Here is an 18,893-nt window from a genome sequence, read left to right on the forward strand (position 1 = left end):
GTCACCTGGACCACAAACAGTACTTCTTGTGCCTCCCTATGAACATGGCTTCTTCAGCTTCTGCTGGTGGCCTTTTTCCTCACCATCCACAGAGGAAGAGCAGGAAATTCTTTATCTCTAGCCCAAGGTCCCCTTCCCCACATAACTCTACTCCAATGCAAACAATTTTCAGAAAACAGAACCTTCAGACTGTCTATTTCCCAGTTCAACATAACCACCCAGACTGTGAAATCCAGTTTAGGCTCAGCTGGAACCACGAGGGGTCTGCCTTCCAAATCAAAAGCAAGTATGAAACAGAGTAAAACATGTAATATAAATTTATTCTGTGACATTTTCCTCATTGAAGATATTTTAAAATAGATTAAAATGCATCAATATTTCATGAAAAATAAATACCTAAAAGAATTTAGATAATATCTATAATGTACATGATTTGACCTTGAATAGCCATTTTTTCCATTTCAAACATCATTTTTTAAAAAGTGACATAAAAATGATAAGGATTACTATATTCTTCATATATCCTTTGTCTCATAAATTTTAAATCAACTGCCAGTTCTTTTTTCAACTATGTATGTTAATGGAATTTGCTCCTGTTTTTGAATAGAAGGAGTAGCCATTTTCTGTTTCTTAACAGTGGTATTTAGGTCTTCTTTCTCTGATTCTTCAAGAAAATGCTTCATGCTGAGTTTGAATAGTAATCGGGGGTCTGGTCCAGAAAGTGGTGGGCAATTACATATCTCTCTAATTTTGAGAGCCTATAAAGGATAAAATAAAAAATATATAATATATAAATGTATTAAGAATTGTTTCAGTAATTCTTAATATGCTCTATGTAAAACAAATGTAAGAATACATTCTACATTTTTAGAATAAAAGGTCTCTTGGTTATAACATATAAAAGAGAACCATAGATAAATTCATGGTAAATAGTTACTTTCATGATTTGGTCAAATAATGTTTTTAAAACAACAACAACAACAACAACAGAAATTGCATCAACTGCCCAAAAGCTCTATTGAGGTAAATAAGTCATAGAGATGTCCCTGTGGTTTCAGTCAAACTCTAGCAGACTCTGAGAACAACCATTCAGATTAAAAGAAATCTAAAGAAGACTCTACCAGAAATTTTTCCAAGAAAAGGAAAATAGTAGAATATAGACATCTGAACATACTGAAAAAAGATACACATAACTGGCACAGTCTGGGTGGAATTGATGCTAATACCCTAGAAAAGTAAACAAATCAAAATCACGACAATTTTTAATTCCAAGGAAAATAAGATGCTGCAGGGGAAGGAAAAGCAATCACAGTATACTCAGCTGTGACCAGTGTTTGCAGTTTAAAACACCAAATCTTGATCTAACCAAAATCACAATTCAATCATATTGAGAAGGGGAGAGCGTATACGTGTGTGCATGCACAGGGTGTGATAGTGGTGAGAGAGAGCTGAAATCTGTCCTCTACAATGGAAAGCAAGTACGAGCCTAAAATAAAGTTAGGAAGAAGCAATAAAAGCATGTTATTTAGATATGGGGGAAAAAACCAAAAGAACCATCCAACAGAGCTGGAAATAGTTACCCCTGAAATTGAGGGCAAGGTAGAAGGACAGCTGTTTTAAGTAACTAGTCTTAGAGATACTATTTAACTCTTTAAAGTGGCTACGTGGATAACTTTAAGAAATAAAAGCTAAAATAATTTTAAGGAAAAATAGTCAATATTTAAGGGGTTTTAAAAGAAAGATATTTAGGGGGGAAAACTAGTTTAGCTTTCTAGTACTTCTGACTTTTGTGACGTGTCTTAGGGAAGCAAATAAGGCAGGAAAGGGGGCAGTAAGTGTTTGGGGGACTGGTTAAGACTTTAGAAAGGCTGACCAGGCAAGGTCTCGCTGATAAGGTAATGGGGTGGGCAGAGACCTGAAGGACATGAGGGGAGAGACCAGGGGCAACCCAGGGAAAAGCACTCTGAGAGGGAGCCGTGAGTGCAAGGGAGGTGGGAGTGTGCCTGGGGAGGTCTGGAACAGTGAAGAGGCTGGCACAGCTGAGCAGAGGGAAGAGGGCAGGAGCAGATTATGTAGGGTCTCATGGGTTATGGTAAGGGTTTTAAGTTTTACTTTGAATAGGCCTGCCTCTAATATTTGTGGGGTCCATGGCAAGAATGAAAATGGAGGCCCACATACCATGTGTCTAAATAAATACCTAAAAGCTGTAAATTAAGCTAACAAACTAGTATATAAAATATGTTCTATTCTCCTACTTTGAGGAACATACATTCAAAATTGCTGGAAGTCCAGGTACAAAATTCCAGAACATGTAAGGTTGTGGGGAGCCTACTCTAGCTCCTACCACTAGCCTGCTGTCCGCCCCTTCTCCACCCACCCTTGGCTTATCTGGGACTGAGAGGGACCTAATGTGAATGTGTTCAAGGGAAGAGGTCCGTGTAGGCCCCGGAAGCAGGCTCAAACGTGTTTGGCAAGGAATTTCACCATCCCACATACCCAGCGTGTGGTGTGATAGGGGCACAGGTTCTTAGATGGGAACATTCCTTTAAGTCCCACGAGGGAGAGGGGCATGCAGCCAGAGGCAAGTGAGGACAGGAGCTTGGGTCTAGGGGCACTTCTGACTCTGATGAAGCTGTGCGTTGCCAAAGTAAGCTAAAGATGAAAAAGCTTTGTTTAATGTGAAATTCCCTGGGGGCAGGGGCCTTGTCTTTATTTTTCTTTTTATCTCACAATACAAAAGATTCAAGGTGTTCCTTACATCTATTGAGTGTTAAATAAATGTTCACTAAATTAAACAGAATTGAAGTAACAAGATAATGTTTCCTAACCATAGCAATGAAGTAAACAGAAAGTCAGACCCCCAGCTAAATGGTGAACTACTCTCCAAATTGGGATACCTTTGAGAGATGCTATTGAGATCTACACTGAGACATTAGGCATAAGCTAAGACTGTCTTGGCAAAATTGGGACACATAGTCACTCTTGCCCTAAGTCCTTTATAACTATGTTGATTTTCCTTTCCAAGTGAGAAGTTTATCGATCATGGCTGCTACATCACATGCCTAAGCCCTGCACTGGTATCAGTAGAGGGGGAAAGCATGGAGTTCAGCAGGCAACACATGGCATGGCTGAGTGGTGACTTTAGCAATGAGAAATGCAAAGCATCAAAGAGAAGAACAGGATGCCATCCCCTATAATCTTCGTATATTCAGTAAAAACTTCACTCTCCCTTAAATTCATTTTTCATTTTAGCAAACAAACTAAACTATATATTAATATTTTATCTCATTCCTGATAGTCAGATTCTGGAAAGAGTACTGCTGCTACTGAGTACTTCACTGACGTATTATTCAATGTGTTTCATTTGTTAAGGATCTTCCATCTTCAAAGAAAGAAAGTTAGTTTGGCTAGATATCATACCAAAGCATATTAGTTCCATTGTTTTCTGTTTGTTTTGTTTCTTTTCCCTTAAACTCCTACACTTCTTCAAAGTCTGAAAAGGAAGGTTCAAAGTCATTCTTATTCTTGAGTGTCTTTAAATTTTCTTTTTATCAAAGCAGCTTGTAAAAACCTTTCTTTACAATAAAGGATTAAACACTTCACAAATTTAAATATCTAAGCATTATCATTTCAGGGCTTCTCATGCACGGTACTCTGGGAATCTTCTAAAAACACATCTTGAGAAATGTTATCTAAACCAAAAAATGCGATATAGAAACAACAGCCAAAAAAATGAAGACATGTAAACAAATGAATGCATTGGTCTTTCCCACTGTTATAGGTAGCTTGGATTTCCTGGTGTCTTTTCAACATTCTTTCATTTTTTAGACATTTTTTTGGCTTTGGGTGTTTTAATCTGGTTATGTTCTATTCCTCTATCTTCTGCATCAATGAGTCATAGCTTGGGGGCATCAATTCTGCTCTTTACAGCCTCTACTGGAAGTTTTACAGCTTCTCTGCTGTATTCACAAGTTTAACAGTTTTATGAAATGGATGTATCTTACACATTCGTAAAGTCATTCTTTCAGCTTCTGCCACTTCCAATGCAGTTAAATCAGCCTTATCATGCCAGCTTCAGGTAGGCACTGCTTCTACAGTTCTCCACACCTTGGCTGTCCTCCCCAGTGGAGTAAAACTTTTAAGCTGGATCTGAGATTTGGTTTTGTTTTCCATTTTTCTAGCTTATCTAACTGGGGGACAGTGGGCATTTCAGAAACTTTATTTATTTATTTATTTTTTTGGTTATTGCTGGATTTAGTGTAGATGAGGGTCCTTGTGGTGTTATTAGTTAAGGACACTCAGAGATTCAATAAATCTTTTAAATAAAATTACCTTTATTTTTCCTTTCTCTTCAACTCCATTTTTCCGACTCTTGCACACTTATCATTCTGATTTTTTAAAAGTCTCTTTACCTACCTCTTAAATCTACTCTTGAATAGGACAAAAATGTGGCCGCAACATCTTTTATCCCATACAGTCAATTTGGCTGTTCTCAGTCCCTTCCTTCATTGTTCTATACAGATTCCTCCTGAAGACACACACTCAGGTCAGCCTTTGAGATACAGGAGGAAGACAGTTCCTCAATCAAAAAAACTTCTTGGGCTGTCTGAGAATTGGATATTCTCAGGGTGTTAAATTATCATCCCATAATCACTTGGCCATAAGGAGGAAAACCACCTTTAAAAGGAAGGATCAGGCTGGCACTATCCAAACCCACTGATGCGGGGCAACCGGATATCAAGAGACTCCTAATGCAAAGCACTATGAAGCATAATTGCATCACCTATCAAGTATTCTTGGCAAAATTTAACTTCTATTTACAGGTATATAGAGAAATAAGGTAGCGGTGATACCAGAAAGAAGTAATCAAGTAAATCTAGAATCTAGAATGTGGGATTAGATATATTCAACAAGTCAATGACAAGTTCAAAAACAAAACAAAAATGATTGAGGTAGCACCTGTTCTAAAGTCAAAAAGACATAAGGGACGTAAGAGCCAAATGCAATGTGTGCATCATGATGGATCCTAATTTGAACAAAATAACTATATTTTGCTATATCAACTATAATATAAAACTATGTTTTGAGCAGAGAAATCTGAATATAGACAGGATATTTAATTTTAATGAATTACTGTCAATAACCTTAAGCATGATAATGGTCTGATTATGGAAGAAAATGATACTACTTTCTGAAATGCGTACTGAAGTTGATGGAGTCCAGGACACTGCATTCCAAAATATGACTATAGAAGACCAGGATATGCCACCCCAAAGAAGCCTCTTTGGCATAAGGATTATTTGAGCTAATCAGCAGACATAGGAGAAGCTCTGAAAACAGTAGAAGTTACCCTTTTGTTAAAGAAATTTATATCCTATAAAGGAAATCTCTGGTTTGTAAGTATGACTCCCACTCTGCACCAGGAAGAGGATGACTCCAAATCACTAGAAACTCTTATCAATGAAGGCACATATTATATAAACCAAGATCTATGTGACAAACCTTACCCTTGTTTACTGTGCTTTTGCTGGCCCCTCACCATAATCTGGCCTTCCCTATACCCTTCTGTCTTTGTTTAAGTTGAAGAGGGTATTTAAATGCCTGAACTCAAAGCCACCTCTTGGAGAATTACTCATTCCATGGGTATCTCCCGTGTATACAGGAAGTACACATGTTACTATATTTCTGTTTCTTTCTTGTTAATTTTTCATTACAGGGGTTTGTACCAACTAATAACCATGAAAGGTAGAGAGAAAATTGTTTTTTCCTCCTCTATAAAATGATCAGGGGTCAAATGCCCTGATGTCCAGGGTTTTCATTAAAATACTTCCAGGAAAAAAAGAGAGAGAGAAGGGACAGATGGAGCAGGTATAAAAAAGGGTTATACTGTTGAATATGGGTGAGAGAAAATAGGGGATAAATTATTCAAGATAGAGAATAATTTTCTATATCTTTACATGTGTTTTTAAAAAATTTATAACAAAAAGTAAAAATAAATTTCTAGAAAAATTATTTTTCCTTTCTGTTCTTCATTCTCCGCTGTCATTTTGCATTTCTGTAACTTCACCCTTGATTCTATATTTATGTTGTCGGTTCTAAATGGCTCATGAGAGATTTAAATGTTTCTCCTGGAAAATGAAACCAGTTCCTTTACTACCACCTCTACTTCCAATTCTCTCCCTTAATTTCTAAATGCAAGCATATACTTTTCAAAAAGCCTAAGGAGTTTAGCATAAATGACCTCAATCAAAGACTCACTTAGCAACAGATATAATAGAAATTAATAATGGGTTACTACTTTGAGACAGAACAGAAATGTGACAATGATAATGCCTATGTAGTTACTTAAAAACAGAAAACTTAATGTTTATATATTGGTCTGATAGAATGATTTGATTTGGTATCTTTTCTTGAAAGGCAAATAGATAACAACAGAAAATAAAAACAGAGTTGTGAAAGACTTTGAAATAGGCAAAAAAGATCATTAGGTGTCCTATCAAGTGCACCCTTCTGGGGTATCTCTACCTTTCATGGTCTTCGAGCTATTTTACAACTCTGTAACTTGTAGAAAAGTAGTAATACTGAAAATGGTTTGTGGAATGCATTTGAGTATTGCCCTATGAATGGAGCAGTATTGTCCTATGAATGGAGCAGTTTTGCAGTTATTTGTAAAGTTGCTTCAGCATTTCCTATGCCTATATAACTATGGTGCTTGAATTCTCTTTTGAACTAGTTGTAACATATTACCATTTCCCTCACTAATTAATGAATTAAATAAAATCTCAGACATGGTCATTTTATACTTATATGATTCATGATTTCACCTTTAAAAAAAATTTATCCTTTAACTCATTTCATTTCCTTTCATAAACATTGCAATGGAAATTAGAGTCTAACTAGTTTTTGAAGCGGTCTAAAGTGAATAAGTATAAATAATGGAAGCAATTTAAAGTAAATAAACATAAAAATTAAAAATTAAGGCCATCCTGGCATAGGTCCATTGTCTTCTGGTATGATAAAATAATTAGGAAAGGCTTTCAAACATTTTATAATCAACCACTCTCAACATGAGAATGATGAAATCCTGTCATTCGAAACAATATGGATGAACCTGGAAGAAATTATAAGTGAAATGAGCCAGGCACAGAAAGAAAAATACCGCATGGTCTCACTTATCTGTGGAATCTAAAAGACTCCAACTCAGAAGTTGAGAGTAGAATGGTGGTTCCCAGAGGCTGAGGGTGGCAGTGGGGTGAAAACGGGGAGATGCTAGTCAAGTTAGTTAATTTAAAGTTAGACAGGAGGAATAAATTCTGGAGACGTTTTATATAGCATGGTGAAAATACAGTACAATTTTAACGTGCTGTACACTTGAAAACTGCTGAAAGAGATTTTAAATGTTCTCACCATAAAAAAATAAGCATGTGAGGTGATAGATATAATTGTCTTGACCATTCCACAATGTAAAAAACACCAAAACATCACATTGTACCCCATAAATACATAAAATTTAAAAAACAGTTAAAATAAATAAATGAAAAACAAATACACTTATGTAAAAAATAAAAGAACTAGCTATATTTATTCCCAGTAACAACTAAAGTATTTACTGGTACACATCAGCATTTTTTTAGGCACTACACATCAAGTAAAACAGTAATTAATTATTCATAAAAAAATAAGCAATAATAATTAAGTTTTTTAAAAAAAGAATGGAAAAAAATTAATGCCAGAAAGGCTAGCCTTCATGATTAGATTAAAAGCTTCCTTTGAAAGCAGAAGGCAAGACATTTCAAGGGAAAAAAAATTTCCTCTATTTTTTAACGTGTTTTTCTAAAAATATCATTACTTTTCTCCCCTCTCCCCCCAAAAGCAATTTTTTCTAATAGCCTATTCATTTCAGCCTCAAGTAGATACACATCACATGTACCATAATTTTTTTTTTAAGGTTTTAGACAATGTTACTGTCAGGCTTTCTGCCTTTATATGATTCAGAGGCCAATTCAATTACAGTAGCTGCTCTGATATTTGCCTTTTCCTCAACACTTGCCAGGTCTGACAAAATGAAATTCTGTAAGGTGAACAGTGTATGTTTGTGTACACTGGCCAACAACGACATTTCACTTCAATGTTAAACACTCTTATACTTTCTACTCATGAAATGTATAATATTAATGATTTATTCATTTACTTTGTCCAATTATAAATGCATAAGAATGATTTACACATGAGTTCAAACCCCCAGCTTCCTGAAAGTGTAAAGGATTCAAAGTAAAATGAGATTAAAATGAATGCATTTACAGCCTACCAATGAGTGATTCTGGTATCTAAAAACTGAATATAGTAAATTTGAACATTAAGATTTAAAAAACAGTTTAGGAATAAAGTTGGCATTGAAAGCTCTAAAAACATTAAAAAATAAATCCTATTCAAGTTATGATTATAACAACCAACGCTACATATTAAATAAGTAATTCTTTCAAATTAAATGTTTTTCTTATATATTCTATCATTCTCCATCCCCTTCATCCCACAAAGAGGGGTTGGCAACAAGAGAGTCGATGAGAAAAAGAGAGAATTTAAAAATTCGGTCTAAATGCTTTCAGTTTTAAAATAAATCTTTCATGTCAATTTCCCCTATTCACATCTATTCATGTTATAAGGATTCTTATACGAAAAATGTTAACTAAAGTATCTCTTTCAAAGATAAATTATAATACACTTAAATTTAAAGTCTGAACAATGTAACCATAATTTTATAACTGTCATACTATTAAACATCAACAGGTTGATACAACATCTGTTTCTCAATTTTTCACCCAAGTTGTTATGGTAACCAAAATATGTGGGATATGTGTTTCCTAAATTTAACTGATCATTTCAAATAAATAAAATAACATATCAGCTTATTAACTACCAATAATATTATTATTATAAACCTATATTTATCCTTTTTAAATGCTAGCGGATCACAAAATTATATTTAACTAGGCATTTATATATTTTATCTCAGAATTCACATTTTAAAAAGGCAAGAGTTGTTTTTTTTTTCTTCTTATTTGGGGGTGTTATTTTGCTTTTAAAATGAAATAATGAACTAGTCCATTTTCCAAATATTGTAAGCTAAAATACTCCAAAATTACACAATTGCACTGCTTTATAGGCACTGTCGCTCATGTCCTTTGCAAACATAAGTCAGATCCTATCACTCCTCCAGTCCTCTACTCAAAACCTTCCACTATCGTCCCATCTGTAACCAAAAGCCAAAGTCCTCACAGGCTACAAGGCCCACGCCCACCCCCTTCCCTTGCTTAGCCCACTCTAGCCATACTGATTTCCTCACTGTTCTCCAGCCTCAGAGCCTTGTACTCACTATTCCCTCTGTCCAGAAGGTTCTTCCCCCAGGCACCACAAGGCTCACTCCTTCACTTATTTCAAGTCTGTGATCAAGTGTCAGATCTCAGTGAAACCTCTGATCAACCCCATTTTAAACTGTTAGTCTAGCACCTCTCCCATCTCTGCTCACATATTACCTGTGTGCTATGGACCAAGCCGTGCGCCCCCAAAATTCGTATTTTGAAGCCCTACCTCCCACAGTGTGACTGTATTTGGAGCCTATAGAGGTAATTAAGGTTAAATGGTATCATAAGGGTGGGCCCTAATCCAACAGGATTAGCGTCCTTATAAGAAGAGATACCAGAGAGCGGCCTCACCCCCACCCACCCCCGTTTATTGTCTATCTCCCTTTACTGCACAGTAAGCTTCATAAGGACAGGGATTTGTATCTACTGATATTTGGCTGACATCACCGATAACACCTACAACCTGGTATATAACAGGAGATCAATAAATATTTGTTGAATGCATAAAGTATAAATTCAAAACATCTTAAATGTTGATATACTACAGTAAGAAATAATACATTTCACACTATTCAAGAAATTCAGTAATAAATAAAAATATACAATTTTCAGTACGTTAAATTAAAAAATCAAAATTACTAAACTGTGCTCACATCATAGAACCACAGAATCATAGTTTCTTGGTTCTCCTCCTATGAATCTGATTCAAAACAGGCTCTGTCTTCCTCACACCAATTAAATGTGAAAAACACCTAATACTGTTACTTTGATCTTTTTCTCTACTCACTTCCTAGGTGAACTCATACACTCTCATTGCTCATCTCTGGCCTGCATGTGTCTGTGCTGCGGTGCTGTACTCCCAGCCACCTTTGGGACGTGCATCACTTCAGCCGCACTGTCAGTGATGTCAAGGGCAGGAGGCTTAGGTAGAATATCACACTGTACTCACGTAAGCAGAAAAAAATCCCAAATAAAATATAATCTTAAAATGTAGTCTTTAGTAATATATAGATTCACATAATTCTACATACTGCCTGAGGAACTGCTTTCTTTCATTACAGAAATTATACCTGTAATAGGTAATTCCAATCTTTGAGTTATGACTGTGTATTCTAATTAACGATATCCTCTTGTACTACCAGTTTCACTTCAACCACTGAATTATTCCCAATATTGTAGTAGAGTTTTATTACTTTCAAATTGAATTTAATCACTTGGGGGGGGATATAAGAAATTATATGAGGTTTTCAAATTAAGTTTCTAAACTAGGATAGTTTATTTTTAGAAGAAACATGGCTCCCATTTTTTCTTTCATCATTGGCTCCCAAATAACATTTATTTCTCCAAACATTTTTCTTCATACTCATTAATCAATTCGTTATTAAAGACGTCTTTAAAGAAGTAAAAGTAAAAAGACTTCTTTTTACTTCTGTGAAGATCCTCATTAATTTGATGAGGAAATGACAACTCAGAATTTAGAAAAGGCTTCAGATGAAAAGTTGGCTAATGGAATTCATTATCCAATTTAAACAAACCACATATTTTTAGAATTTCACTGAGTAAAAATAGAAAGAAAATCCCAAGAGAAATATGGTTATTATGGCATTAGAGATAAGGCCTCCCGGGGTGAAATAAGGTCCCTGGGCAGCACTAAGGAGGCTTCCACATCAGTGATCCTCAGTACAAATCAGTGACTGATAAAATACATCATGTCCCAGGCCTATACTGGCCTTTTAAGATGAATGAGTACTACTCATTATATCAGGTAAACTTCACTGCTATTTCTTTCTCAAATATTTTTTATTAAAATTAAGAGTATAAATGAAATATAGTTAGGACAGGTGTTGATACAGACTGAATGTCTGTATTGCCCCCAAATTCGTATGTTGAAATCCTAACCCCTAATGTGATAGTATTAGGAGGTGGGGGCATTTGGGAGGTGACTAGGTCATGAGGGTAGAGTCTCCATGAATGGGAGTAATGCCCTTATAAAAGAGGCTACAGAGAACTGACTTGCCCCCGCCACCATGTGAGGTTACAAGGAGAAGACAGCCATCTATGAGCTGGGAACCAGGCCCTCACCAGTCACCAAACCTACCAGCACTTGGATCTAAGACTTCCCAGCCTTCAAAACTGTGAGAAATAAATTTCTGTTGTTTATAAGGCACCCAGTCTATGGTATGCTGTTAAAGCAGCCCAAAGGAACTAAGACAAGTGTTAAGAAGCCACAGCGGGGGCGGGCGAGGTAGCTCACGCCTGTAATCCTAGCACTCTGGGAGGCCGAGGCGGGAGGATTGCTTGAGCTCAGGAGTTCAAGACCAGCCTGAGAAAGAGTGAAACCCCGTCTCTATTATAAATATAAAGAAATTAGCCAAAACAACTAAAAATAGAAAAAATTAGCTGGGCACGGTGGTGCGTGCCTGTAGTACCAGCTACCCGGGAGGCTGAAGCAGGAGGATTGCTTGAGCCCAGGAGTTTGAGGTTGCTGTGAGCTAGGCTGCCGACACAGCACTCTAGCCCAGGCAACAGAGTGAGACTCCATCTCAAAAAAATTAAAAAAATATATATATAAAAAATAAATAAATAAATAAAATAAAAATAACAATTAAAAAAAAAAAAAAAAAGCAGCCACAGCTGGCTGCCCTCAATGCTCATGAAAGGCACAAAGTATGCACAATCTATCAACAAATCCTGCCATCACTCCTTTCAAAATATACCCAGAACTGGACCACTTCCTTCCCACTCTTGTACTACCAGATATCTTTGTTCAAGCCACCTTTATCTCTTACCAGGATTACCACAAGCCTCCCAAATAGTCTGTTGAATTCTACCCTTGCCCCACTACAGTCCACTCTCCAAACAACAACCCCAGTGGATCACAACAAACATGAGTCAGATTAAGTCACTCACCTGCTCAATACCCTCAGCCAGCTTCCCCTACCACTTGAAGTAAAAGTCAAGTCCTTAAAATGGCTTAGAAGTTCCTTCACAGTCTGGTCCCCTACAACTCATCTTGAACTGCTCTCCCCTTCCCTTACTCCATTCAGCCCAATGTCTTCCTTGCTAGTCCTTGAACACACCAAACACACTCACTTCAGGCCCTCTGCTTTAGCTGCTTCCTCAGCCTGAAAGGCTCTCCCTCCAGATACCCATAAGACTTGCTCCCTGCTCCCCTGCTTCCCTCCAGGTTCTATTCGGTGAGGCCTTCCTTGACAACAGAACATACCCCTTCTCTGCCGCCCATCCCTCTCTAATACATTTAACCTATTTTTCCCCAACATGCTTATCACTGCTTGACATACTATATATTTGTTTGTTATTTGTATTACCTTACTGGAATATTAGCCCCAAGAAAGCAGGGCCTGTTTTGTTACTTGCTCATTTTCTAGCAACAGAATACAAAATGGTAGATTACCAATAAATATCAATAAATAGTTTCTTATACCAAACTAGATACAGATTCTTCTTCCTTCAAACCACATACCACTATATTTCTACTTTTCTTATGATAAATCATATTCTTTGTATTAATAATCATTTTGTACTTAGCATCCTACAAATATCAAGAACAATGTCTTGTTTCTCTTTGTATCACCTGTATCTAATCATTATTTCTTTCTTTTAACAGGTACTCAGTATTTGTTGAGCTGAATTTGAAGTCATACTGAAAGACACTTTTATAACACACCTGGATCTGTCCTGTTATCATTTAGCAAATAACCCAGTACTAATTCTTAAATTGCTAAAGAATGTTCTGCTTTCACAACCAACCAGAAAATTTAATGCAAGTGAGACAGAAGAGAGCCTGGCTCAGAGATGCCTGACATCCATTTTGTACTGATATGGAAGCCACAGAAAACGTTTTTGAATGATGTTAATAAATAAAAAGATTTTCAGAGGCTTAGTGAAAACTACTTGGGAGAAAGCTGCCTCAGCTTGATCCATTAATGAACTCTACAAAAAAAAAAAAAAAAAAAGAGCCAGACAGCACGTGCTTCACTATATCATTATAAGGAAATAAATAACCAGAAATGAACTAACATGAAGAGATGTCTCCTAAGAAAATAAATTCTGGCATCACTACTGTAATTAATACCCATTTGACCCAAAACCTTTGTACAACTCTTAACTGGTATTTTTAACAAAAAGCTTAAATCACCAAGGAAAGACTGAATTATGATCAATATGTTAAAAATAAAAGCAATATGACTTACGTTTTAAACTTTCATCAGATCAGTTAAAATCAAAGGTCTGATACTAAAGGGGTTAAACCTTCACCATCCAGGAAAGTCAACTACACACAGCAATTTATTCTCCAGGACTTGTGGACAACCAGAATTTTATTTTTCAGTCAAAGTCTTTGAAAACTGATAATCCATAATTATAGTAATCAAAATAGTCAACAAGCTAGAATTCCCTTTTTCTAAGCAAAAGAAGTAACAGTATTAAAAATAAATGATACAGTAAAAATAATCTCCTGCCTTACATAGTGTTAGCTCACCTGAGGTATAAGTCTGTCCAAGTGCTCAGCTCGATTTCCATGAGAAGGATGTGTAGATAACCATTCTGGCAGCTTGGGATGACCATGGAGGCTATCTGCAAACTCCATCTGCTGCCAAAACACTGAACTGGCTCTTACATCCACACAAGCCTAAAACCAAAATTAATAAAACCACGCAATGAGCTTAGTTTTGAGACTTTTTAAAAAAATTTATCTTTATGCCACTACATTTTAAATATATATTCTATTATTTTAATAAAAGTAGATGTTCAATGCTTTAAAAAAAAAAAAAACCTCAAACAATGTGGTATTGCAGTATAGAAATAAGAGAATGCCCACCATCCCTTCTCACCCCTCCCCCATACATATTCACAACAATCCTGTTCCCCAGAGATAACCCACTATTTTCAGCATGATAGATATTAAGAATATATATTAAGGGTAAAATCTTTCACACAAATTAAAAATTTCTGTTTTTGTAAAAAGGTTTTAAAATATAATCTGTAATTAAACTAAAGAAATTTTACCTTTAATCTATAAAGGTAAAATAGAATAGAATAGAAGAGAATATTCTTTTGCACTAGAATAATTGCAAAAACTTCAGATAAATATGCAGAAAGAAAAGGAAGTATGCAGTTATATTTTTAATGTGTACATCAATTTATCTACTTTTCCTCAACGTATATGGGGAAGAATATGTTTAACTCATTGAAAACACCTTAGAAAAGTACAGTATTAGTATTTTTCAAAAAGGATATATACAGATCTGCACACATGTGCACACAATTCCATCCTATACTCATATGCATATCCACACATACGCACCTGTATATGCATAGAACACATCTGGAAGACTTAACAGTAGCTGCTCTAAGAATGTAAGTGGGGTATTTGATGGTAATGGTGGAGAAGGAGCAGTACTTTTACTTCTGAATTAGGTTGTTAAGTGTGAAATGTCTGAATTCTTTAAGTACTAAGTTTGACGGTTGATATCTCTGACATTTCACTTCAACACTTCTTGTTTTATGTTTATTGTAAAGTTGCATGCTGAGTCTTTCAAATAAACATTTTGGCTTGTGATTAGCTCTCAAAAATTTTTTTAGAGCAATTTTTGTGAAACCATGGGTAAGTCAAAAACTTGTGCTATTTTCAAATATGAGTTCCATCATGGAACCAATGCAGCGCAGACAGCGCAAAATATCAACGAAATGTTTGGGAAGGTTGTGGCTAATGAACACACAGTCATCCATGGTTTGAGAAGTTCTGTTCTATTGATTTTAATCTTGAAAATGAGCCACCTGGGCGACCTGAGACCAAAGTGGATAATGATGAGTTGAAAGCTGTAGTGGAAGCGAATCCATCTCAACCTACACGTGAATTAGCAGGTTTGATGTTACTATTCCAACAAAATTAGACCATTTGAAACAAATTGGCAAGATAAAGAAGCTGGATAGATGGATTCCGCATGAATTAAATGAGCATCAGAAGAGAAATCGTTTTGAAGTTTGCCTTTCTTTGCTGTCATGACATAAAGGCGAACCATTTCTACACCATACTGTAACAACATGTGAAGAAAAATGTATTCTTTTTGATGATCACAAGCATTCGGCACAATGGCTGGCTAAAGATGAAGTGCTGAAACATAGTCCAAAACCAAATATTCATCAGAAAAAGCTAATGGTGTCTGTTTGGTGGTCCAGAGCTGGTGTTATCCACTACAGCTTCAGGAAACCTGGTCAATCGATTACAGCGGATGTCTACTGCAACCAACTGGACAAAATGATGAGGATGCTTATGATTAAGGAGCCCAGACTGGTCAATAGAGACAGGCCAATCCTCTTGAAAGAAACGCTTGACCACATGTCGCGCAAACAACCCTACTCAAACTACAGAAGCTGGACTTGGAAATTCTCTGTCATCTACTGTATTCACCAGACCTTGCACCAACTGACTACCACTTCTTCCAGGCTTTGGACTATTTCTTGCAAGGAAAAATATTCAATTCTCAACAAGCTGTACAAAATGCCTTTTACGATTTCTTCACCACTCGCTCTCCAGACTTCTTCGCTGCTGGCCTAAACAAGCTACTGTTATGATGGAAAAACTGTGTTGACAGTTTAGGTGCATACTTTGGTTAATGTACTGCTTCTTGTTTGTGATATAATAAACTACACTTTTGATTTGAAATCAGGCATTTCATATTAATGACCTAAAATATATTATTTTTATAAAAAATTATTTTTAAATTCCCCATAAGGTGACTTTATAAGTCTGTTCAATTTCTTAACTTACTGTTTCTATTAAGAAGTAACTGGAAAATAAGTGATTATATTTCCCACTGATTTTATTTTTGATTAAAACTAAAAAAAAAATTATACCATTGAATAAAATGTGCTCTCAAAAAGGTCTAAAATAGTACAGTCGTGACACCCAAAAAGGTAAATGTAAAACACTGCATGCTGATACAGCTAGTCAACATCCATGCTATTAATACATCATTTCTTAACAAACACCACTAAAATATTTTTAAATGTTGGGAAAATAAAAGGAAAAAATAATTGGAAATTCAAGTAAGGCTGGGCATGGTGGCTCATGCCTATAATCCTAGCACTCTAGGAGGCTGAGGCTCGCAGAGCACTTGAGGCCAGGAGTTTGTGACCAGCCTGAGCAACACAGTGAGACCTCGTCTCTACAAAAAAATAAAAATAAAATTATTAGCCAGGCATGGTGTGCATACCTGTAGTCTTAGCTATTCAAGAGGCTGAGGCAGGGGGATTGCTTGATCCTAGGAGTTTGAGGTTGCAGTGAGCTATGATGATGCCACTGCACTCTAGCCTAGGCAACAGAGCGAGACCCTGTCTCAACAAACAAACTAAAACATACACACACACAAAAAAGAAATTCAAGTAAAATGTATTCAATATTTAAAGAAATAAAATTCTTTAAGATCTTTAAGTATTCTGAGCTAAAATGAATACAAGGTACTTTACCCTATTGCACAGATATGGATATACATGTATATATGTATATAAACAGGAATATATAAGATAAATATATATAACAGATAAAAATATATGATCTGTTTATACATATAGATATGTATCTATAAATGTACAAGATGTGTGTACTTATGTATAAAATGTGTAATATGTATATCCACACAAATTATTTGATGCTGAATTCTAACACCTATAGGAATACGTCACTCAATAGCAGATAATCACATTCACAACACAAATACAAGCTGAGATTATCAAGTAAGATATTTTTCTAAAATAATTCATAAAAACATAAAATGACTTGAAGATAAACATTTCAATAGACTTTTATAAATTCGCAAATTATCTAACTATATGAGATTTTTCTGCCACACAAAAAGCATACTTATCTAATTTTTTGTAGCCTAAAAGTGTTAATCAAAAGACAAGTAAAATATTTCCCTGTTCAATCTCTAAGTAACACGTTGAAAGGAATCTTTAATGCAATATTTGATGTGCAGAAATAGAAGAAATTAATTACCCCAACAGATTAGAAACTATTCCAAACTTAAAAGTATTAACAAGGGACTAATATTAAGATAAGGATGTCAGAGTTAGTCTATAATGTCCAAACCCAGTTTAAAGACCTATTAAAACCAGATAATTCTGTTTCTAAAATAAGTATTTTATTTATATTTTTCTAATTTATGAAAAATAAGTGACAGGGTGACATCAACAAGATGGCAGAATAGGAAAGCCCCAGATCCTCCTCCCCATGAACACGCTGATTCAACAACAACATATAAATTCCCTTTGTGAGAAATCTTGAAATTAGATGAGGGCTTCTGTACCTTGGGCAAGTACATAACCAGCCACACTGAAGCTGATACGACTACTGGAGACACCCTCTTACCAAATCTGTATCCCTAGATCGGTACCATTATGATTGGAAGGAAACCTGCAGCTCCCAGGGAATTATGTACCAAAGGAACAAGATAAATCTTCAGAAACAAATCCTAATGAAAAGGAAATGTATGATTTATCTAACAAGAGAATTCAAAACAACCATCAGAAAGATGCTCAATGAGGTCAGAAGAACAACGCATGAACAAACTGAGAATTTCAACAAAGAGACAGAAAATGTAGAACAGTACCAAACAGAAATCCTGGAGCACACTCCTGAATAGCCAGTGGGTCAAAGAAGAAACCAAAAGGAAAATTAGAAAATATCTTGAGATAAATATAAATAAAAACACAACCTAACAAAACCTATGGCATACAGTAAAAATAGTTCTAAGAGAATAATTCATAATAATAATGCCCGTATTTAAAAAAAAATCTTAAATAAACAACCTAACTTTATACCTCAAAGAATTAGATAGAAGAAGAACAAACTAAGCCCAAAGTTAACAGAAGGAAGAAAATAATATAAAGCAAAAAATAAAGGAAATAGACAATAGAATAGAAAAAATCAATAAAAGAGCTTTTTTTGTAAAGATAAACAAAATTGACAAAACTTTAGCTAGAGTAACAGAAGAAAAAAGACTCAAGCAAAATCAGAAATGAGATAGGAGACATTAGAACTTATACCACAGAAATACAAAGGATCATAAGACTACTCTGAATAATTATATGCCAACAAATTGGATAACCTAGAAGAAACAGATAAACTCCAAGAAATAAACGACCTATCAAGACTGAATTATGAAGAAACAGAAAATATTAACAGTCCTGTAACTAAAAAATAGATTGAATCAATAATCAAAACCTCCCAGCAATGAAAAGCCCAGGACTAGATAGCTTCATTGGTAACTTCTACCAAGAACATTTAAAAAATTAATGCCACTCACTTTCAAACTCTTCCAAAAAACTGAAGAGGAGAGAATACTTCTAAACTCATTTTATGAGGCCAGCATTACTCTGATACCTAAGCCCAAAGACAGTACAAGAAAAGAAATTTATAGGACAATATCCCTGATAAATACAGATGCAAAAATCCTCAACAAAATACTACCAAACCGAACTCAACAGCATATTAAAAGGATCATATAC

The 18,893-nt window shown here is 35.4% G+C and overlaps 1 protein-coding gene across 3 annotated transcripts in view; it reads right to left on the minus strand.

Moving 5' to 3' along the window:
- Positions 1-299: 299 nt before the first annotated feature.
- Positions 300-18,893, minus strand: part of OMA1 (OMA1 zinc metallopeptidase) — a 51,925-nt gene continuing 33,331 nt past the window's right edge. For all 3 annotated transcript variants that reach the window (XM_069477996.1, XM_069477997.1, XM_069477998.1), the window contains exons 8-9: positions 13,864-14,013; positions 300-758 (exon numbers count right to left, since the gene is read on the minus strand). In XM_069477996.1, coding sequence (XP_069334097.1) covers positions 546-758; positions 13,864-14,013 — 363 coding nt within the window. In that variant the 3' untranslated portion in view covers positions 300-545. The remainder of the gene's footprint in view (positions 759-13,863; positions 14,014-18,893) is intronic.

Source organism: Eulemur rufifrons, chromosome 8 (assembly GCF_041146395.1).
Source record: "Eulemur rufifrons isolate Redbay chromosome 8, OSU_ERuf_1, whole genome shotgun sequence".
In the NCBI taxonomy this organism is placed as follows: Eukaryota; Metazoa; Chordata; class Mammalia; order Primates; family Lemuridae; genus Eulemur; species Eulemur rufifrons.